General features: G+C 33.4%; 2 protein-coding genes across 3 annotated transcripts in view; one reads left to right on the forward strand and one right to left on the reverse strand.

The window, feature by feature from the left end:
* The window catches only part of LOC111625610 (thrombospondin type-1 domain-containing protein 7B-like), an 88100-nt gene extending 85514 nt beyond the window's left edge, over positions 1-2586 (reverse strand). Inside the window, exon 1 of the mRNA XM_023368830.1 lies at positions 1984-2586. The gene's annotated coding sequence lies outside the window, so the exon portion shown is untranslated. The remainder of the gene's footprint in view (positions 1-1983) is intronic.
* LOC111625638 (cyclin-dependent kinase 6-like) overlaps positions 425-24385 on the forward strand; it is a 38183-nt gene continuing 14222 nt past the window's right edge. The window contains exons 1-3 of one of the 2 annotated variants that reach the window (XM_023368852.1): positions 425-688; positions 2927-3227; positions 5428-5569. In XM_023368852.1, the coding sequence (XP_023224620.1) occupies positions 2956-3227; positions 5428-5569 (414 nt within the window). In that variant the 5' untranslated portion in view covers positions 425-688; positions 2927-2955. Of the gene's footprint in view, positions 689-2711; positions 2804-2926; positions 3228-5427; positions 5570-24385 lie in introns of those variants that run through there. The other variant, XM_023368860.1, reaches the window with a different exon arrangement.

Raw genomic sequence — 24385 nt, forward strand, 5'->3', positions numbered from 1 at the left:
ATGACAAAACGATATTGAAATATTAAAATCCTGCGCCCTTCGGACCTTTTATCATCCGAATTTGTTCGTTTGTTTGTGCCAGAATTCAAATATTTTTCTAACACTTTTTCGTCTTTTTATAAATATTTAAAATCCTCGGGGCGAAAATTCCGAGAAAATACGGAAGAATTATTATTATTTTTTCTCTTTTCGATATAGTGGCAATCGCAGTTTATCTTAGATACCGCCTTCCTATGTTTCCGATAAGCGAATGAATGGTAAGGGCGTCCATTCACGAAAGCTGGCTTTGTACTATCCGTTAGGATCCGCCATCTGACGAGAGACGAAAGAACCAGCCTTAAATTAGTCGACATTTTTAGGGAAAAGAAAACTTGCAGAAATTGAAGGGTACGACGACTCTTACGCGTTTTAATCGAGGGAAGAGTAATAATCGAAGCCATACACCCGCTCGGTCTACGGTGGCAATTCCGGAACTTCGGTCGTCGTTACGTCACGCGGGCCGACCCGTCGGAAAGCACCGCCTTCCTTACGCATTCATTCATCTATAATCGACGACTACTAGTCCGGTAGTGGTTCGGTTAGTCGACGGTGGGTCAGGCCGTTCGTCCGACCTCCGTCCTTTCTTTTTTTATATCCATTCCGTACGTAATATACGTCGACGTAGGAAAGATGTCACGGGAGAACTTAGGTACGTTCGATTTTAACTTGATTTTCTAACACTTAACGGGAAGGAACGTGCGCGGATAAAGAAATAACTATCCGCGATCGAACAATGTAGTCGTCGCCGGTCGGTTGTCACTCGGGTCAGCTGTTGACTCGAGCCCCGGGACAAAGAGCCGAAATCGCTCTCGCGTGTTCCCTATCGATTCGATTTACCGGGCGCTAACTTTCCTACGGTTAACTGAAGGTACAGTACGTTCTTTCGATTTTCGACCGGAAAGGAGTAAGTAATGTTGGCCCCATTGTATTATTCGTACCTCTCCGGATAACCTAGGCGCGCGCCTCTTTCGTAGAAAAATGGTTTTCGACCGGTCCGAAGGGTAGACGTACGAGTCGACAAACTAGACCGATAAATTAGCGATTTTTATCGAACAAAAAGAAAACGTCGTCTAGAAGTATTAACTCCGAAAGGTTGGCGTAACGAAACGCATTAGTATAGAAACGGTACCGTTACCGTGGAAGGGAGGAAATATTTCGGACGGTCTTTTTAATTTTATGGTGGAAAAGACCGTCTTTGTTTAGAATTCGAAAGAGACGGAAAAGTTCGGGAGTCGGCGGTTAAACGTCGACCTTCTTTCCAATGCTTTGTTCTCGGTTCCAACTTTGTTTCGATTCTTTGGCGCGGTATCCGGTCGTTTTAATCGGCGGTTAATCATAAACGGCGGATAGGCACCTTTACGATTCCTATTCACTTTCCGAATTTATCCGGACGGAAAGGTCGGAGTACCTTAATGGAAAGTACTTCCGCCCACCGACCGACTCATCGGTAACGCTTCCGAAATTCCCAACGCTCCACCTTTCTTCTGGCGCGTACCGAAATTCCGATGACGTTTCTGAACCGCGAAAGTCCGGTGGGGCCCCGAAAATGCCACCGGCTCTAAACGACATTCTTCCGAAATAACGCCCGAAGCCACCCGGGTTTCGAGCGGACCGGTTAACCGACTTCCAACCAAACGGGTCTCTTCGGGTCCCAATTTGAGGTGGTTCCGCCGCCGTTCGGGAAGTCTAAGGGAGAACGGGTTCGGTTCGTTTTTCGGCGAAATAAAGGCAGAAAGAAAATAAATGTGGCTTTTCTTCGTGGCAAACCGTTTCTGTCCGTTAGCGCTGCCGACGCTTTTCCACGTCCTGCATCCGCATTCTTTCGCACCTCCGTTTTACTAATTTCGGGTTTCTTCGCTATCTCGCGCGCGGATCTTCCTCCCTTTTCCTTCGCAAGCGGCACATTTCTCTTTTACCAAATTCCTTTCGAAGAAAAAAACATACCCAGCCTGGCTACTTAAACCGGTATCGGGTCCCGAAGAAGATGCGCTCGGTAATTTTCCTCCGTTGGGAAAGATTTTCCCAGTGGTTCTACGGAAACGGAACGTTCCCGTGGTCTTTCAGTTTTGTGGATGGCCGGAGCAACTAATGCGATCCCCAAAGACGATCGTCTTTAGGGACTGCGCGTCCTCCGAGGGAAGGAAATTCGCTTTCGAATTAGAAATTAAGCGGCGAAGCGCGACTTCAGAAAGACCGAGTTATCTCGAAAGGAAATGGATAGTTCAGATAAAAGTGGAGGTAGAGATTACCGAGTTCGATAGGCCGACGTTTATAAATCTCGCCGAGTTCAAAGGACGGACGAAATTTTTCGCGTTTTTCTGCGGAGCGTATCCTGGAAACGAGTGCGAGCGCGTAAAAATTCGAATTAGACGATTCGTCGGTCGTCGTCTTCCCGAAAGAATCGAATCCGAACCTCCCTTCGCCGACTGAATTCTCGGAACGGGAGGAGGCCCTCGGAGACACCGCCGGAAGCGCTCTTCGGGGACCATCTGCCGGAAACTCCGAACCGTTTCCGGTTTCCCGTCCCCCTCGGCGTCCGAGTCCTTCCGCAACGGTTAAATCCGAGTGTGGAATCCTGATTATTGTAGGGTAAAAGATCTCGGTATCGACGGAGGGAAACATCCGTCTTTGTTATTTAACGCCGGCGTCGATTACGCGGAACCGTAGGAAATGTCGATTCTTCTCCCGGACTAATAATTAACCAACCCGGAGATGAGTCATTTCCTACGTCTCTTTCGAACAATGCCTCGGAAACGCCACTCAGGTACGCCTCGGAAAACGTTTTCTCATCCGTCGACGGCTCTCTGGTCGCAGCGAAGAATCGCGACGCTTCGACCGCCAATAATTACCGATGGCTTCTTTATCCGTCGCCTTTTTATATTTTCAGCCACGTGACGTCGTCGATCGTCGACAGTCATGCCCAGTCCCGCGGGAAAGGCCGCCGATGCCGGGGGAAACGCGGCCGACGACGAGCCCCACGACGCCAAGAACTACGAGGAACTGTCGGTCATCGGCACGGGAGCATACGGAACCGTCTACAAGGCAAAGGACGTGGCCCACGACGGTCGTTTGGTGGCCGTCAAGAAAGTGCGCGTGCCCCTGACCGAGGATGGAGTGCCCATCAGCACTCTCAGAGAAATCTCCCTACTCAAGCAGCTGGAATGCTTCGAGCACCCCAACATCGTCAGGTACGCCGCGCTCCGACGCGTCGCCGGCACCCGCCGCGCCGTTTCCCGTCTAGACCGAAAACTATGCGATGCGGGTCGGCTGTCGACCTCGCGTGGGCGGGAGTCTTACCGACCACGTCGAGATTTTGTCCCGTCCGACCCGGGGGGACGAGACTGACGGAACCTTTAAGGGATCGTAACGGATCGTCCGCGCCCAAGACGCGCGCCGATGCGCCGGATGGCGGCTCCGACCGGAATCTAGCTCCTCCCTCCCGAGAAGACGACTGCCATTCGAGTTCGGGAAATCCCCGCAACTTCCAAGTCGCGGCTTCCGGTCACTCGAGAGGAGGAGGCGTCCAGCGGGAACGGGCGGAGACCGAACGCGTGACGTTACAGACGTGGAAGAGTTTTCTTCCTCGGGGCAAGGACGAGTACACTTCCGTTCTTTGTCTAGCCCGGGACTCACCCGGATTTCGGTCGAGGTCACCGTCTAACAGATACTCTTCTCGGCGTCGAGCGAAAGAAAAAAAACTGTCCGCGACGCGTCGTTTTGTCCAGACGCGTCGCGTGGCGACGAAAGAAGGAGATCGTGATCCGAGAAACTCCTCGATGCGCATTTTAAGGGTCCGACCGGATAAACGGAGGAGTTTTTGCCACCGTTTGCCTCCCACGCGGATTTAAAGGGGAGGAGAGAAACTAGGCGGAAGACACCGCCCGGGCGGCCGCGGCCCGGTCCGACGGGGGGATCCGGCCGGGCGGCGCGATCGTTTCTCTCGGTTCGTCCCTCCCCGGGCCGGGTCGTCCGTTCCCACGATTCCTTTCGAGTTTTTTCTCGTCTTTCCGCCGACCTCGCTCCCACCGACGACTCGTCCCACGTTGGAAGAGGCCCGGAAGCCGCGCCCGATGATGCACATTCCTCTAATGGAAAAGAAAACGCGATAGCATTAGCGACGCGACGTTGTGTTTTTCGCCGTCCCGTCTCTTACCGACATCTAGGCCAGACAAAACCAAAGAACTTTACATCTACAGTTACGGGAAAACGGCCATTTCGCTTCTACCGAGACGGAAACTTCCGACGTTCGGAAAACTATTAAAACGAAAGCTCTCCCGTTTCCGGCTTCCATTCCAAATCGAACGTGGTCGTCGGCGCGCCGTCTGATCTGCGGGAGGTCTTTACGGCAGCGCGCGCTGGACTCCGGAGGAGGCGGAAATCGGAATGGCGGAGGCGGTTGGATTTGCCTCTCCTCTAACGGCTGCAGTCATCGGCGGCAATATTTGTTACTCGCGCGAAATTTTATATGCCAGCCAACGGACCGAGGTGGCCGAAGGCCTCTTTTGGATGCCCTTTTTTCCGTGTTCCATCAGTCGGTGTCTGGAACGTGGAAAAAGATTCGCCGTCAAAGTTTGGAACCTCTTCCGAAAATCTCTTTTCTTCCGAATCGAATTCAGGACTACTTCCCCAATGCGGTTTTGTGTGTGTGTGTGTTTTTTTTTCTCTAAAATGTGAGGATTATTTGCCAGATAAAAGAGTGGCGATGCGCGACGGCATATCGGTCGCGCGTCGCGAGCGGACATACGACACGCGGTCTCTCTTCCGCCTCCTCCTGTTGCGTAACGAAACGTAAAGTCTCCGAATCCTCCGTCACCTTCCGAACGATAAACCCGATTGCTATTTTCCTTCGACGCTCTCGAAGTCTCTTGTCGGGGAATCGTTTCAAAAGAAGACAACGGAGATTTTTTATTGCAGAGATAGCTTAGCGTTATCTCTGATATACTCGAAAAATAGTTAGGAATCGCTGCGATTCGTAACGATTATTAGATGCATCGCGTGGGGCGATCCGCTTCCCTTCCCACGTTCGAGAAAGTTTATAACGAGGCAACGAATTTCCCTCTTTCTTTTGTTACGACCGGACACGCCGGGTGTCGGACCGAGTTAAAAAAGAGCAGGTGTCGAGAGCGACGAGTGGGCCAGGTGTTCGGCGGACTCGCGACCTCCTTTCGTTTCCGGCCCGTAAGAATCGGATAACGTCGAACGCGTTACGCGCTCGTGGCGGCAAGACTTCGTTTTCGTTCCAAGTATATCCGCTTGGATTAAAACGTTAACGGACGAATCGACGTTATACCGAAATGCTTTCGTCACCACGTTGTGTTACGCCGTAACAAACTCTTATCGCGTCGAAATAACGTAAATTGACTTTAAAAGAGTAAATTGTATTTTTAGATTATTAGACATCTGTCACGGAAGACAAATAGAAAAGGAAAAACAACTAGTCTTGTATCTAGTATTCGAGCATATCGATCAAGATATGGCCAAGTACTTGGAGAGTTGTCCTTCGCCCGGTTTGGGTCCCGATAGAATTAAGGTAATTATCGTCTTCTTTCGTTGTTTCTACCCATTAAAATCTAATTCGAAACAAACATCGACGACAACATTCCCTTCTGTAACCTTTCCTATTTTAATTGAAAGATTAAAGTTTAGAGAATAATTACGCGTTATTTTTTCTTTTTGCGAATATTTAAGTTCGTTCGATCATTGTCGAATATCGTACGCTGGAGAAATGTCTTTTATTGCATAGATATAATTAAGAAAGGGGCGAAGATAATAAAATTTATGGTTTAGTAGAACGAGTAGGGATTTAAGAACGGGATAATGAGGATGTTTCGATCCGACGTTATCGACCGTTAAATTGTCCGAACGAACACGTAAATATTTGACTTTCGTTGTCTGTCCCCAGAAATAATTATTCTGGATAAACCCATAATTTTTCCCCAGTAAACTGTTACCAAGAAATTACTTTATTTTTATTTTCTTTCGGCGAAATATAAGTTTACGGATCTATCACCGGAGAAAGAAGAGTAAGGAGAAGGAATTTCGATCGTCGACTGTCTTATTGAATCTTTACATCCCGCTAAATTAACTTTGTATTAATTATATGCATACTTAGTTAAAATAACTAAAAAAAAATATTGACTAGATAAGGGAATTTTCGATATAGTTATTTGTCTGAAGGCGAAATCGTACTAATTCGCTAGTTCTGTCTTGAAATTCTTTTACTTGTTCATTTTTTACGCAATATTGAAACTAAAAGTGATGGCGAGATCTACGTAGTATAAAAATACACGTAATAAATATTTATATATGTAATAAAATTCGTTCGAAACGAGGATTGCCAGGAACTCGATTTTGAACCGGATGGTCCGGTTGGTATTTATTCCGTTCCGACGAGACCAAACGCTCGTTATTATTTCAAAGATCTATCCTATAGAAAGGCTATCCTCGTTTCTAATTTATTCTCCGTTTATTTTATTTATACGCAGAGAACAAATTATAGAATATTAAAAGTGTCTATAATGAAAGCAAAAAGTACTTTATAGATTCTCAAAAAATTCTACGTAAAATAAATAGAATATTAGTTAATATCTCGCTGTTTTGTGAGTACAAAGATGAATTTTTTCATACCCTTCGTGTAAATGAAGAACGGAGAAGGCGTTCTACTCATGAAAATGTCTAAGCTGATTGTGATTCGAAACCGGATCCTAGAGAAGACAATCTGGTGCCTTCGCCTGGGCCATCGGTCAGTCAATGATAACACTTTAGATTTAACGTTAAAAGATTTTAATATTAGTTTCATCTCTAATGAAAACACCATATTTACTCCAGCAAACATCTGCAATTATCCATTTTTGCCAAGCTGAGTACCTTACTTATACAACACAAACTCCATATAGGCACATTTTCACATATCCATGTCGGTATTTGCAACTATTTATCCAATTGGATTCACAAAGCTAATCGCTTATCCCCGGAAGGGTTAATAATTAAACAACAGATGAACAGGCAGTTCAACGATGTTTAATTCTTTTATCTTAATTATTTTCTTACAGTAATTCGTATTGTGTACAGTTCGGAAATTTTAATAGTATTTAGTAGTTTTTTTTTTATCCTCCCCAAATTTTTACAATTTTTGATTCAGGACGTCTTGAAACGTCCAGAAATGCAAAAAAAAAATCCGTGGTTTCTTTCTATATGTATGGATGTTTGTGTATATGTGTGTGGGGGGATGTATAATTTTGTTCGCCTTCTTTGAAGCTTAATAACTCCTGTGCTTTTCGTCGAAAATTTCTGAAATTTTGCAGGACGATTTGTTTATTAGGGAGATTGATGCTATTAAATTTTCGTGATTAAAGATCTAGGGAGTGGGGAGATAAAGGGGGTCGTGTGTAGCTCCAGTAGGGTCAGACTTAATGACGATTTTACTCGTTATTAGCATTTACAATTTTTTATAAAACCCATCCCTACCCTCAAAATTAATCTTTTTGCCATTTTATAATAGTTAAAAATATTTTAAAAATAAAATATGATAATATATGGCTCCACCAAATGTTGCCGGGAAATTTAAGCAACTCGTTGCTGGTTTTTTTTGAGTTGTTATAGCATATGCATTCATGCGGATAATAAATACTGCGTTTTATGTTAGTAAGCATTATTTAATCGTTGGAATATAATTTTATTTTTTAATCCTTGCAAATCAAATAATGTCATCTAAACAAATATAACAAATATACTAAGGCAAAATATCAATGATGACAAGGAACATTGTCATCATTGGTCATTTGATTTGTTAGATCGTTTCTAGAGGTGAAATTCTGCAGCTATGGTTGCCTGCGCTTTCGCGATAAATGAATCTAAGATATATTAGAGATGTTGCGGCCGACGTTTTCAACGCGATAACGTGTACGTCGGACGTTCAGCGCCGCTTCCTGTGAGCCTAGAAGTTTGACAATGGCGTTTAGAACGTGGAGCACGATTCTACTGATGTTCCAAACGTCATTGTCAAACTTCTAAGCTCACAGGAAGGCGGCGCTGAACGTCCGACGTATACGTTTTAGCGTTGAAAACGTCAGCCGCAACCTCTCTATTAAGAAGCGAGAGATTAACTTAGAATAGCGATAGCAAAACTTACGCAAAAACGTGTCTTTATTGTTCAATTATCTTTTAAATAATTAATATTTTTCATCTCCTAACCTTATTTCTTTCTTTCCTTATTCTCGATACTTTTCGAAATGCAAACCTCCGCAAATGTTGAGTTATTGTAGGCTTCTTGTACAGTCAAACTCCATTGCAACGTCAAAGGGGAAGTCACTGTTTGTTGCAACAATTTCTTTAATCTATTTTTTTGCAACCTTGTTTAATAAGAACATTTTTATAATGCGATTTTTTTATAATGGCGAGTTTTTATAATAGGAAGAAGCGATGGTGTTCATGCTATTGATGGTTTTTTTTTTTTTTTTTGGTCATCTTTTGATCTTCCTGATTCTTGATATTGCTCCTGCGGTGTTCTGAAATGAATGGGAATAGAATTTTTGTAACTCGAAACGGCGTTTTAAAGAAATTAATTTATTAAAATTTGTATACATTTTCGAAGCACTTTAGATTAGTCGGAATATCTCTTCATATGTACTGTACTGTACAATAGGCTATTTATAAGAAAATAAATGTTTACAACATGTAAACTTGTTGTTTGTAAACAACATAATAAAAGTTACTCGTACCATATACAGAACTTTCAATAAAAACACAAAATAAAGCAATTAAACTATTTTAGTAAACTTATGAATTAGAGTGCATTATTCTCTAATTTATATTTAGTTTTTTAAATCTCGTTTCATGATTTAAAAAGTCTGATACGACAAAGTTTTAACTAAAATAATTAAGCAGTACAAATAGTTCAAAAAGATATAAAATTTTTGTACAAATTATAAGAATGTAGATCATAAATTATTTTAATGCATGTAGGCAGACAGTTAACACCCAATTAAGGTTAGGAATAGGCTGGTTAATAGTAAGCGAAGTACAAATAGTTTTTATAGATTATAGCACTGGCTAGACAGCAAATCGTCCAATATGCTATGGACGGACATCTTTTCTGTTCTGAAATTTTCCACTTTAATGTACCGTACGTGCTGAATCCTATATATTCTTGACAGTTCTAATTATGCTAACACTCTTATGATCAGGATTATTTTAAGTGATGGAAAATTTATTATCCCTGGAAATACTGAAACCTCAAGTGCAATAAAGAATATTTTGTACCTTTTGATAGGTGAAACTGGAAAATTTCTTCTTTTTAGATGAATTATATAGTGCAGGTATAGAAAAAAACCAACATTATACTGCACCTTGTTTACTAATGTATTTACAGTTATTTAGTAAAAACATTCTTGCTATGTTTGAAGTTATGCAATGCCAACTGTAGTTAGTTTAGATGAAAGCACTTTTACTTCATATGTTTTTCTTAAAATTTATACTATTTAATGCCATGGGTAACTTTTGATTAATTAGTTTAGAAAGAGTTTACAGGAGTATCTATGATTTCGTTTCAACATACAAACATGAGATTGTATAAATACAAAAACAATAAATATAATTAAAGTCAAAAGATTAAAATCTTTTTCAGATTAGTCAAAAATGTTAACAAATTTAACTAACCAGTAATGTTGAAAAACAAAGAAATAGACAATGAAACAATGTAAAAAGTTTATTGTTTACTAACATCTACTTAACATCATAAACAGTGTTATTTTTTAAATAATACATTTCAATTAATAATTGTTTTTATTTATTTAAAAGTTTGGAAATTCAAATTACTGTATATTGATCTACAAATTACAGTTACTGTATTTGATTATTTAAAGAATTACTATTGAGATTTACTTACACTCAACTCTCTATTGATGAAAGCTGATTTGAGAAGTGAGCCTTCAATAAAGATTTTAAAATACCATGTTTTTTTTATATAGTATCATTTATTAAAAAATTAATAATTTTTTTTCTATAAAACATCTTTCATTAATAAACTGATTTTTACCCAAAATAACTAAATTATGATTCTAATAAAGTTTCAATTAATTTAATATGAATAGATGGACAGAATGCAAAGGTTAAGTGTTATTTATAAGAATTTAGCCATTCTTTATATAATATTTTTTGAATTATGGCATAATTATGTCTCAACTGAAATAATTTTTAAACATATTAAAACTAAAATACTTTTTCAATTTCTCTTAACATTATTATCTGAAGTTTTTGAATAAAGATGATTATGTTAAGCATTTAATCTATGGGGTTTAATAATGCATTTACTACATCATTTATCATTAGTAGAAAAGATTTAGCTATCATGTTTGTCATAAAGTTCATCAGTATGGATATATATCTTAATTCTTATTAATATTTAGCTGAGAAATATCATTATCAAAACATAAAAATAGAGTTGTTTATGTTAAGTTATAGTATTATCATAATATAAAATTTGAAAAATAATGGATATATTAAAGCAGGATCAAGAATAGAAATTTTTAGAACTAGTATATGGAAGTTTATCTTATAGTTCTTTGTAATGTACTTAGATGAGTGAACTCTGACATGAAACTAAATTTTAATTGACTGAAATCTTTGAGAACGCTTTGAGAAATTTCACAAATATCATGCTTTTAATTTCACCATTTTTAAATGAACTTCCATTGGCAATGTTTCAGCAAAAATCAGAGAAATAAAAAGTAATCAAAGCATCATATAAGCTGATAAATGTTTGGTTCAATTGTTTAAATGAACAGTATAATCATCAAATTATAATGTTTGAGGAAAATAGTATTTTTGATAAATTGTATTCATAAAATATATTAGCTAATTTGCAATGAACAGTAAAAAGTCTTACTCTGCACCAGTACTGCTATAATTAAAATTCAAAGATGTAGTTGTTTAGATAGTTTAATAGAATTATTTTTATCTTTTTGCAAAAATCTTATCAATATGTATCAGACATAATAATTTATTACAGGTATTTGGTATTATATTGAAATATACAATTATAAATAGTTCTCATTATATCACATATTTCAGATTTTAAATTTATCAGTACCATATTTTTTTTTTACAATTACTTAGTAATTTACAATTTTGTTTAAATTAAGAATCCCCAAACTTTTATCAAACCCTTCTTCTCTTTTTGCTAATAAAGTTGGTAATAATACTAATAAATAAATCTAGTTAGTCAATATTAATCCACATACTGTTTTTATAAAAAAATCTACTTATAGTGTGCAAATTCCCATATATATAACCCAATGAACTGTTTTCAAACATCTCTGACCAATTTTCTACCTCAAAAAATGATTTATTGCCACTTTGGGGATCCCTCATTTAAATTAAGGTTTGTGAAATTAAAAAATTTCAAATTTTGAATTTGAGTCACAATATGAAAGATTTATTTGTGCTAAAATTTATTTGTGTTACTGTAATAATACTGAATTCATTACCGTTTTTCTTAAATTTTCTTGCTGTTTTCAAGAAAGTAAATTAATATAAAAACATACGGCTTATGAAATTTATATTTTTGATTCAATGATGTTGAAAGCATTGTGTTTGTGTTCTGACTAGAATGAACTGGAATCTGAACAAATAAAATTTGTATTTAGTCTTATGCAAATAGCTAAATAAACTTTGTGCAAATAACAAGTCAGTTATGAAGTAACCTGAAGTTTATCCAGGATTAATTTAGTTTTGAGAAACTAGTAAAGATTTAGACGAAAAACATCACTCACACTGGATGACAGATTACTATAAATGTTCATGCATTGTGCATATTACCAATACAGGACTATAGGTTTATAGTGCAGTTGATTATCTTTGTAAAGTAAAGAAGAATCTTTACTAGTTGCTCAAATGATGCAATGAAGCAATTGTTCAATAGTTATTTCTTTGTGTCTAACTTGTATGACAAATAGAAGAAGAAATAGGATTCATATTAATAATAAAATAGTTATTTTTGAGTTGTGGAAAAATTTCAGAAAGAAATTGGAACATAAATGATTTTTAAAATTATTATATTATTTAAAATAACTTAATTTTTCTAATAGATTAACAAAAAACTGAGAAATTCCTGTAGAAAGCAGAAGTTTATCATATTTTTTATTTTAATGAAATTAGATCAATAAGCAGGTATTATATCAAAGAGTATTACTGATTGAAAGAATATATAAAGATGACTTTGGATAAGGAATCATTGCACAAGTTGTAAAGAGAGTCATTGAATAAATAAATGCATGTAGAAATATTGACATTTAAAAAATATATATTAAAATACTATTAATTTTGAAGCATTATTTTCAGAAAATATGTCAGACATTCAAAATTACAAAAGATCTATAAATAATATGAAATTATTAGAAAAGAAAGTGATGAATTCTTTCTTTTATTTGGAAGTGATATTACTATAGATGAGACTTTATATGTTTTTATCTTAATAGTGTTTTTAATTAATTATTATGTATTAAAATATTAATAATTTCAATATATTTCAGATAAATTTCTTTATATAGTTGATTTTAAAAATTTCTAGACAGCATATTATTCAAATTTAAAATTTGTTTAAAATGTAAATGATTTTATAGTTTTATGCTGTAAAGAAAATTTCAGATAATGGATTCTTTTCTTGAAAGTACTTTAAATTTAATTTCATTAGTAATCAGAACTTTAGTAAAGTACTTTGTAATAATAGTATGTATATGATTTCAAGAAAGTATACTTGTAAATAGTTGCATTAATTCAAATATGAATCCAAAAATTATTGGATATGATTTCTTGCATGATAAATTCTATTAGCTTTTGTATGAATTGAAATATTTTATTTGTTTGGTATCTAATTAGTATTGTCAATACAGTAGAGTCCCTACAACGTGCAAATAAAGCAAGCAACACCCTCGAATTATATCGATCAGAGGTATATGTTTTTTTTTCAACTTATAGGCCAAGGTTTAAACTTTCATAAATCGTGTGATAATGCAGGTTTCGATAACGCAATTTCCTATAATGCGTAACAAATCCCCCACATTGTATGGCACTCTACTGTATATTTTTATTTATTTATTATGTTACAACTACATACTATGCAGTACTTGTTGTCAAGATATAGATGAAACATCATGAATTATGATATGAAATTATTAAGATATATAGATGAGAAAAACAATTTTTTAAAACTTTTACTAAAAAGTTTTCAAGAAATTTGAAGTGAATAGAAATAGTGATAAGTTAAAGATTTCAGTTACATTATAAAAAGGCTTTTGATATTGTATTTCAAAAATTTATTAAATGAGACATTGTATAGGAGAAATTCCTTAGATCTTTCCATTTTTGAAATGTTTCAAATGACAAAGAAAAGAAAAAATATGAAAAAAGTAAAGCATATCTTATCAATAGAATTTAATTTAATAATACTGGATGACAAATTTTTGTGAGAATAAACAAACATAAAAAAATGTTCAAAGGATTTAATAAAACTTGTTTAGTGGTGGAGCTCTCAAAAAAGATATTCATATATTAGAAAAGAATGGTTGTTAGAAGAAATAAAATCAAATAAAATTTGCAAAAATTTAATTCAGTTTTATTTCCAGAAAAATTTAACTTGTTTTATTAATAAAAGTTGAGTGTTTTCTGTTCCTACCTTGGAAGCAGCTTTAAAAAGAATACCTTTTATTTTAGTACAAAAGATCCTTATTTCTTTTAAGTGTTGAAAAACAGTGGTGTTAGTCCAAGTTTAGCTTAAATTAAGTCAAATCCAAAAAAGTGCCAAATGCATTTAGCAATCTTTTCTGGACTTAAATAAATCAATAGGTCATTGATTAATAATGGTTAATAAACTCAATTTACATTTATAATCACATTGTTTGAGCAGGAACACACAAGTATACAAGTATCTTTAGGGTTTCCAACTTGTACAAAAAATGGGAAGGCATAACATGTTTTTATATTCATGCAAAGACAACAAAATAAAATAATTTAATGCTTCAACATAAACAATATATTTGTTCAATAAAGATGTTACAGCTGTAATTGTATTTATAACTACAGTATATCTGAGAAATGTTCTGATATTGATTTCTTTTTATACTTGCTTAATTACATTTTATTATTAGTTATAGCAAAAAACTTTAATTAATATAATTCTTTATTTAAGCTAGAACAATTTACATATACTGATAAGTAACATCAAATGAATAATACAAAATAATTTCTTATAAATATTTCTTGACTAACTGTAAATTATAAAGCATTAAATAGAAAATAAATAGGATTTTAAACTGAATGTTAAAATTATTATCAACTGTTTCTCAATGCCACTCTAATTGCTCCTAAATTTTATTTGCATATTGAACTCTGATTAATGGTGGTCTTTGTCTTTCTGTTATAATCTAGTGATAAGCTAGTACTTTAGAACAGGGGTGTCCAACCTTTTTGTTCTTCTGGGCCACATTGGAAGAAGTCATGGAGTTTTGGGCCACAAGTATATATAATATATTTGTGACCCAATCCTTAAATATACTTGTATATTTAAGGATTAACATGTCTAGATTATAGTAATAAGTATTAAAAGTTTATCATGAACAAAGATATTTTAAAAAATTACTTCTACAGACCCTTTCAATTTTTACTTAGAAATAAATAAATTCATTTATTATAAAGGAAACAAACAAAAATTTATTTGAAAAACACAAATATTTGTTTTATTTGGGTCTCTAATTAATAAAAAACGACGAAACACCATTTTAAAGTGCATTTTTATTCGACTAATATATTTATAAATAATATGTAGCCCAGAAAGTAGCCAATGCGCGAAATGATAATTTTTACGCCAAACTGAAAAAAGGGTAGCCAAATCTTTCAATGATCTTTCAATGCTGGAAAGAATACTAAATAATGCTGGAGTTGGAACTCAAAGGATTATAGACCCAAATTTGAGAAAAGGAGAGAAAGGCCAAAAGATAAAAAGTAGTGAGAAAGGTTAAATAGACCTTCTGTTATGCAAATATTGACCCTTAATTTTCCAACCTTCCTCACTACTTTTTATCTTTTGGCCTTTCTCTCCTTTTCTCAAATTTGGGTCTATAATCCTTTGAGTCACAACTTCAGCTTTATTTAGTATTCCTTCGTCATTCACACATCTCCAAGTATTTGAAAATATTTCCTTTTCACTCAAAAATAAAATATGTATAAAAGTTTACAGCTTTGTGAAATTTCTTTTTTGAGTTTATGCTGTTGAAATAAATAAATAAAAAAAAATAAAAGAATTTGTTGGTTTTGTTTACACATTTATTGGGCCTCATTGGAAATTGCCTTGGGCCACATGTGGCCCGTGGGCTGGACATCCCTGCTTTAGAATGAAAAAACAAAATATTGGAATGTCATCTGCTAGTAATATTTCAGAAGTAATAAAATAAAATTAAACAAAAAGAAGCAATTAAAAGGAGAGTATTCTCCTTTTAATTGCTGATTTATCAAAAAGAGAATGTTATTGATTAAAATAGGATGGGAAGAAAATACAGTTCAAGAGATGGTTGACATCTCTATTCTCAATATCTGAAAATTATAAATAATAATATATAACAACAATAATTCTTAATGATATTATTAAAATAATATTTAAACATCTGTTACATTCACTTCATCAAATTATTTTTATATTTGACTATATTGCATCTCCTTTCTTTTTGATGATAAGATTAAGTAATCAACAACAACAATAATACCGAGATGTGTTCTTTTGTTTTTTTTTTCCTCACACCAGAAATAGGTTCTAGGAATACTGTGGGCACTAAGAGGGCCTCTTTTAGCAATCCCATTATGGGTTTGGCCAGACCCACAATGGGGCAGCCAGATGGTGAGGGACGGGGCATGTCATATCCAGATGGATCACCACCTGAAAAATTCCTGGGGTTTTTCAACCCATCCAGATTCAATCTTGGGTTCCCCAGAGAGAGAGCTGTCACCTTGACTGCTTGGCCATCTGGCTTATATATTTAAATGCCTTATAAATAAATGAAACCCCTGTTTATTTCAGGAAGCCAATGTTTTTTATTAAACAAAATAAAATGTTTTTGGTTAAAATTTATATCCTTAGAACCATCTAACAGTTCAGAATAAGATAGAACAGAATTCATATATTGAAATAAAATTCAAATTAAATATCCAGAATAATTACATTGGAATAAAATTTTTGAAAATTAAAAATAATCATAATAGATAGAGTAAGGTAAATTAAATAAATGAAAATTAAATTCAAAAATATATGAAATCTAAGGATGAACAAATATAAGTTTCAGAAAATATAACAAACACTCTAGACAAATTTTGGTATTAATATCTTATAGAAAGAAAACAAATTTAATAATCATATCCAAGTATTTTGTTAAGCAATGTTTTTTATAGATAATAATAATAATAATAAATTATTATATCTTAAGAAATGTCTTTTATAGATGATGATAAATAAGTATTATTATCTACAAAAGACATTGCTTGAGATATTAGGCTTCTTAAATAGTTGATTTTTGAAACAAAATTGCTTTTAAATGTTTCTAAGAAGTAAAAATATTCAATTCAATTGACATTTACAATACTAGGATGGCATTTCAAATTTAAACAGAAAAAAATTTTTATAAAATTATTGAACTGGTTATAAACTTTTAAATCTTCCTATTTTTCTCTACAGCTGATCTGAATGATTAAATTGTTAATCATGTGATTTTTTCATTTCNCTCGTTGCTGGTTTTTTTTGAGTTGTTATAGCATATGCATTCATGCGGATAATAAATACTGCGTTTTATGTTAGTAAGCATTATTTAATCGTTGGAATATAATTTTATTTTTTAATCCTTGCAAATCAAATAATGTCATCTAAACAAATATAACAAATATACTAAGGCAAAATATCAATGATGACAAGGAACATTGTCATCATTGGTCATTTGATTTGTTAGATCGTTTCTAGAGGTGAAATTCTGCAGCTATGGTTGCCTGCGCTTTCGCGATAAATGAATCTAAGATATATTAGAGATGTTGCGGCCGACGTTTTCAACGCGATAACGTGTACGTCGGACGTTCAGCGCCGCTTCCTGTGAGCCTAGAAGTTTGACAATGGCGTTTAGAACGTGGAGCACGATTCTACTGATGTTCCAAACGTCATTGTCAAACTTCTAAGCTCACAGGAAGGCGGCGCTGAACGTCCGACGTATACGTTTTAGCGTTGAAAACGTCAGCCGCAACCTCTCTATTAAGAAGCGAGAGATTAACTTAGAATAGCGATAGCAAAACTTACGCAAAAACGTGTCTTTATTGTTCAATTATCTTTTAAATAATTAATATTTTTCATCTCCTAACCTTATTTCTTTCTTTCCTTATTCTCGATACTTTTCGAAATGCAAACCTCCGCAAATGTTGAGTTATTGTAGGCTTCTTGTACAGTCAAACTCCATTGCAACGTCAAAGGGGAAGTCACTGTTTGTTGCAACAATTTCTTTAATCTATTTTTTTGCAACCTTGTTTAATAAGAACATTTTTATAATGCGATTTTTTTATAATGGCGAGTTTTTATAATAGGAAGAAGCGATGGTGTTCATGCTATTGATGGTTTTTTTTTTTTTTTTTGGTCATCTTTTGATCTTCCTGATTCTTGATATTGCTCCTGCGGTGTTCTGAAATGAATGGGAATAGAATTTTTGTAACTCGAAACGGCGTTTTAAAGAAATTAATTTATTAAAATTTGTATACATTTTCGAAGCACTTTAGATTAGTCGGAATATCTCTTCATATGTACTGTACTGTACAATAGGCTATTTATAAGAAAATAAATGTTTACAACATGTAAACTTGTTGTTTGTAAACAACATAATAAAAGTTACTCGTACCATATACAGAACTTTCAATAAAAACACAAAATAAAGCAATTAAACTATTTTAGTAAACTTATGAATTAGAGTGCATTATTCTCTAATTTATATTTAGTTTTTTAAATCTCGTTTCATGATTTAAAAAGTCTGATACGACAAAGTTTTAACTAAAATAATTAAGCAGTACAAATAGTTCAAAAAGATATAAAATTTTTGTACAAATTATAAGAATGTAGATCATAAATTATTTTAATGCATGTAGGCAGACAGTTAACACCCAATTAAGGTTAGGAATAGGCTGGTTAATAGTAAGCGAAGTACAAATAGTTTTTATAGATTATAGCACTGGCTAGACAGCAAATCGTCCAATATGCTATGGACGGACATCTTTTCTGTTCTGAAATTTTCCACTTTAATGTACCGTACGTGCTGAATCCTATATATTCTTGACAGTTCTAATTATGCTAACACTCTTATGATCAGGATTATTTTAAGTGATGGAAAATTTATTATCCCTGGAAATACTGAAACCTCAAGTGCAATAAAGAATATTTTGTACCTTTTGATAGGTGAAACTGGAAAATTTCTTCTTTTTAGATGAATTATATAGTGCAGGTATAGAAAAAAACCAACATTATACTGCACCTTGTTTACTAATGTATTTACAGTTATTTAGTAAAAACATTCTTGCTATGTTTGAAGTTATGCAATGCCAACTGTAGTTAGTTTAGATGAAAGCACTTTTACTTCATATGTTTTTCTTAAAATTTATACTATTTAATGCCATGGGTAACTTTTGATTAATTAGTTTAGAAAGAGTTTACAGGAGTATCTATGATTTCGTTTCAACATACAAACATGAGATTGTATAAATACAAAAACAATAAATATAATTAAAGTCAAAAGATTAAAATCTTTTTCAGATTAGTCAAAAATGTTAACAAATTTAACTAACCAGTAATGTTGAAAAACAAAGAAATAGACAATGAAACAATGTAAAAAGTTTATTGTTTACTAACATCTACTTAACATCATAAACAGTGTTATTTTTTAAATAATACATTTCAATTAATAATTGTTTTTATTTATTTAAAAGTTTGGAAATTCAAATTACTGTATATTGATCTACAAATTACAGTTACTGTATTTGATTATTTAAAGAATTACTATTGAGATTTACTTACACTCAACTCTCTATTGATGAAAGCTGATTTGAGAAGTGAGCCTTCAATAAAGATTTTAAAATACCATGTTTTTTTTATATAGTATCATTTATTAAAAAATTAATAATTTTTTTTCTATAAAACATCTTTCATTAATAAACTGATTTTTACCCAAAATAACTAAATTATGATTCTAATAAAGTTTCAATTAATTTAATATGAATAGATGGACAGAATGCAAAGGTTAAGTGTTATTTATAAGAATTTAGCCATTCTTTATATAATATTTTTTGAATTATGGCATAATTATGTCTCAACTGAAATAATTTTTAAACATATTAAAACTAAAATACTTTTTCAATTTCTCTTAACATTATTATCTGAAGTTTTTGAATAAAGATGATTATGTTAAGCATTTAATCTATGGGGTTTAATAATGCATTTACTACATCATTTATCATTAGTAGAAAAGATTTAGCTATCATGTTTGTCATAAAGTTCATCAGTATGGATATATATCTTAATTCTTATTAATATTTAGCTGAGAAATATCATTATCAAAACATAAAAATAGAGTTGTTTATGTTAAGTTATAGTATTATCATAATATAAAATTTGAAAAATAATGGATATATTAAAGCAGGATCAAGAATAGAAATTTTTAGAACTAGTATATGGAAGTTTATCTTATAGTTCTTTGTAATGTACTTAGATGAGTGAACTCTGACATGAAACTAAATTTTAATTGACTGAAATCTTTGAGAACGCTTTGAGAAATTTCACAAATATCATGCTTTTAATTTCACCATTTTTAAATGAACTTCCATTGGCAATGTTTCAGCAAAAATCAGAGAAATAAAAAGTAATCAAAGCATCATATAAGCTGATAAATGTTTGGTTCAATTGTTTAAATGAACAGTATAATCATCAAATTATAATGTTTGAGGAAAATAGTATTTTTGATAAATTGTATTCATAAAATATATTAGCTAATTTGCAATGAACAGTAAAAAGTCTTACTCTGCACCAGTACTGCTATAATTAAAATTCAAAGATGTAGTTGTTTAGATAGTTTAATAGAATTATTTTTATCTTTTTGCAAAAATCTTATCAATATGTATCAGACATAATAATTTATTACAGGTATTTGGTATTATATTGAAATATACAATTATAAATAGTTCTCATTATATCACATATTTCAGATTTTAAATTTATCAGTACCATATTTTTTTTTTACAATTACTTAGTAATTTACAATTTTGTTTAAATTAAGAATCCCCAAACTTTTATCAAACCCTTCTTCTCTTTTTGCTAATAAAGTTGGTAATAATACTAATAAATAAATCTAGTTAGTCAATATTAATCCACATACTGTTTTTATAAAAAAATCTACTTATAGTGTGCAAATTCCCATATATATAACCCAATGAACTGTTTTCAAACATCTCTGACCAATTTTCTACCTCAAAAAATGATTTATTGCCACTTTGGGGATCCCTCATTTAAATTAAGGTTTGTGAAATTAAAAAATTTCAAATTTTGAATTTGAGTCACAATATGAAAGATTTATTTGTGCTAAAATTTATTTGTGTTACTGTAATAATACTGAATTCATTACCGTTTTTCTTAAATTTTCTTGCTGTTTTCAAGAAAGTAAATTAATATAAAAACATACGGCTTATGAAATTTATATTTTTGATTCAATGATGTTGAAAGCATTGTGTTTGTGTTCTGACTAGAATGAACTGGAATCTGAACAAATAAAATTTGTATTTAGTCTTATGCAAATAGCTAAATAAACTTTGTGCAAATAACAAGTCAGTTATGAAGTAACCTGAAGTTTATCCAGGATTAATTTAGTTTTGAGAAACTAGTAAAGATTTAGACGAAAAACATCACTCACACTGGATGACAGATTACTATAAATGTTCATGCATTGTGCATATTACCAATACAGGACTATAGGTTTATAGTGCAGTTGATTATCTTTGTAAAGTAAAGAAGAATCTTTACTAGTTGCTCAAATGATGCAATGAAGCAATTGTTCAATAGTTATTTCTTTGTGTCTAACTTGTATGACAAATAGAAGAAGAAATAGGATTCATATTAATAATAAAATAGTTATTTTTGAGTTGTGGAAAAATTTCAGAAAGAAATTGGAACATAAATGATTTTTAAAATTATTATATTATTTAAAATAACTTAATTTTTCTAATAGATTAACAAAAAACTGAGAAATTCCTGTAGAAAGCAGAAGTTTATCATATTTTTTATTTTAATGAAATTAGATCAATAAGCAGGTATTATATCAAAGAGTATTACTGATTGAAAGAATATATAAAGATGACTTTGGATAAGGAATCATTGCACAAGTTGTAAAGAGAGTCATTGAATAAATAAATGCATGTAGAAATATTGACATTTAAAAAATATATATTATAACGAAAGTTTATGAACTCGAAAGAAGCGCTAAGCACAATATACAAATTGAAAATGTTTCGTGTTCGTTATTTTATTTCGAGTTACTTTTAACTGTAGAAATAGGTAAGTTATTGTTATAAGATGTAAATAATTATTACTTTCTGATCTTTTATAGTGAAAGGATCATTAATAGTATTTGGTTTAAATAAAACATATTGCTTGAAAACAGATGAAAAACATCAGTCTGTTATTGTCTGTGGCAGGCGGTTTAATTGTTAAGGTAATAAGAAAAAATCTAATGGCAAAGCAGATGGCTTCAGTTCCTTCCGAAGTATTGATGAGTTATCAAAAGCCTGAAATAGGAATTGGTTGTAATATCGAAGAATTACTCGAGAGTATTAATCTACCCGATGATGGTAAAGCCTAGTTATTAAGTGAATTAATTTCAAGATATCAACTGTTCACGTTCTTAAAGAACCTGTTAGAGTATCTGTTGTATCGGACAAAATTGAAACAGAATCTCAACCTGAAGAAAAAGCTATTGATAATGCATTTATTAAACAAATAACTATATCCGTACTTCAATTATATCAAAATTATATACCACATTTAATTGATAAGTTGAATCGAAGTCATTACAGATGGAATTTTAAAGGCGAATTAAAAAAAAAAAGGAAACGTCTACTAAAAATGTAGTTAGTCTGATGGAAACGAAACGAACCTAACCGAATCGCCGCCATTTTGGAACCATAGGTAACGTTAATCGAATTAAATTATAGTGATAGAAAATAATATAAAAGTACTTATATTATTTATACTCGTACAATTTCAAAACTATTTTGTGTAATAATTCGACTTTGACTTAACGGATATTTTGATATTTTTGATGACAAAAGTTTAAAATCATTGATTTCCTTACCTGTCCATTATTTTTGTTTGACAGAATTGAATTGTTTGGACCACGTGGCGTGAAAAATTTTGTCAAGGTTCTCGTGAGAATGTGACACAAGTGAAAGACGACCACTGAGTCATAACATTTGCACGTGCAACTATCTGTATGTTGTTGACATCGACCAACATACAACATAAGTATGTTGTGATTGGGTAAATCAAATTAGCAAGCAGGTGACACTAGTGAGTATTAAACTAATTTTTTCGCATTTTTTCGTTAAGGCATAAAATATTATTTTGTACCATAAATGGTACTGAAATATTATAATGTACTCAAAATGTACAAAAAATCTAAGTGTACTTCAATGTACCCGAAAAGGCAAAATGTACAAATGTACTAGGAATGGCAACGTTGCATTGCAGCTTTTTTTGACAACACGATTTTGTCGCTTCGATGTTATCGCTCTGTTGTCTCGCGATCAGAGAGAGCGTAATAAGAAATTTAATACTTTCAATTTTGAAACAATTAAAATTTATGTTCATTACGTAGCAATACCATTTAGTAATTGTGGGTCACAATTACTAAATGTTGATTTTGAATTGGCTATTTTTAGACTACTTTTTAGGAAACTTTTGGTTACGAAAGCTAGTGACATCTGGCAACGCTGAAATTGAAAATGTCTCGTGTTCGTTATTTTACTTTGAGTTACTTTTAACTGTAGAAGTAGGTAAGTTATTGTTATAAGATGTAAATAATTATTTTTTTCTGATCTTCTATAGTCAAGGAATCATTAGTAGTATTTAGTTTAAATAAAACCTATTACTTGAAAAAGATGATTTTGGATTGTAATAGTTTTTATGAATGTTTCTTCTTGTGTCGATTCCGGCCATGTTTGGACCACGTGCAAACAACTAATTATGACTTGCTTTTCCCTCTTCCCTTTGTTCTTCTTCCTTTCTTTCCAATACCTCTTCATTCTCTAGCTCTGCTGTTGTCTTTGCTCCTGAGTGAAGAGTCTTCCACGTCTGTTATTTTCCTTTTCCTGAAAACCCTTGAAGTTCTTTATTTTGTTTCTAAACCTTTCCTGTTCTGGATATCTTCCAATATGCCCATTTCTGCCATGTTTTTTTGACTGTCATTGATCCATTGATTCTTATTCTTTTGGTTGTTGAAATACGTGAAAATTTATTTTGTTAACCTATTTTCCCCCATCCTCTTCATATGTCCAAAGAAGCTTACTCGCCTTCTCCGAATTGTAACCGAGAGTCTTGGAAGTTTTTGATAAAGCTCTTTATTGCTCCTTAGCACATAGTTACCATGTTCATCTATTTTTGGCTCCAGAATTTTTCGAAGGATCTTCCTCTCTTTTTTCTCCATATTTTCTATTTTCCCCATTTAAGACTAGCAATACCTTCGGTAATAGTTGAAATTTACTTCATGGGCCCGTTTTTTCTAATTTTGCTCTCTTTAGACACCTCTCTAATAGACGTGTCCTAAACAATTAGAATTATTTGGGGGAGACGCGTATATTAAGAGCTATAAGCGAAAACGCATCGGATTACTTACCGACTGTGCACGGTGGAGGCCGCCATTGCTTAACCTTGTTCACATCGCGGAGTAGCACGTTGGACGGCGGACGCTTACAATTCGTGTCACGTGACCTCGGTTAACGTCATCCAGTCACGTGAGCGGTGACGACGGAGCCAGGTGGTCACGTGACTACAGCTCTGACGTATTTCCGGACAACTATACCTTGAGTCACGTGATAGAGTACAGTGCGTTCGTTAATAGCGATCGTTCGTAGACATTGCGAACAACGGACAGAGAAAAAAAAGATGGCGACGTCCGTAATATCGACAGTAGCATGATGGGGGATCTATAATTTTAAAATATGCGTTTTTAGAGACAAAATATTAAAAAAGCCGTCCAATAGCATTTTAAAATATGCGTTTTTAGAGACAAAATATTAAAAA

The sequence above is a fragment of the Centruroides sculpturatus genome, unplaced genomic scaffold (genome assembly GCF_000671375.1).
Source record: "Centruroides sculpturatus isolate CEXI.00-Female unplaced genomic scaffold, Cexi_2.0 scaffold99, whole genome shotgun sequence".
In the NCBI taxonomy this organism is placed as follows: domain Eukaryota; kingdom Metazoa; phylum Arthropoda; class Arachnida; order Scorpiones; family Buthidae; genus Centruroides; species Centruroides sculpturatus.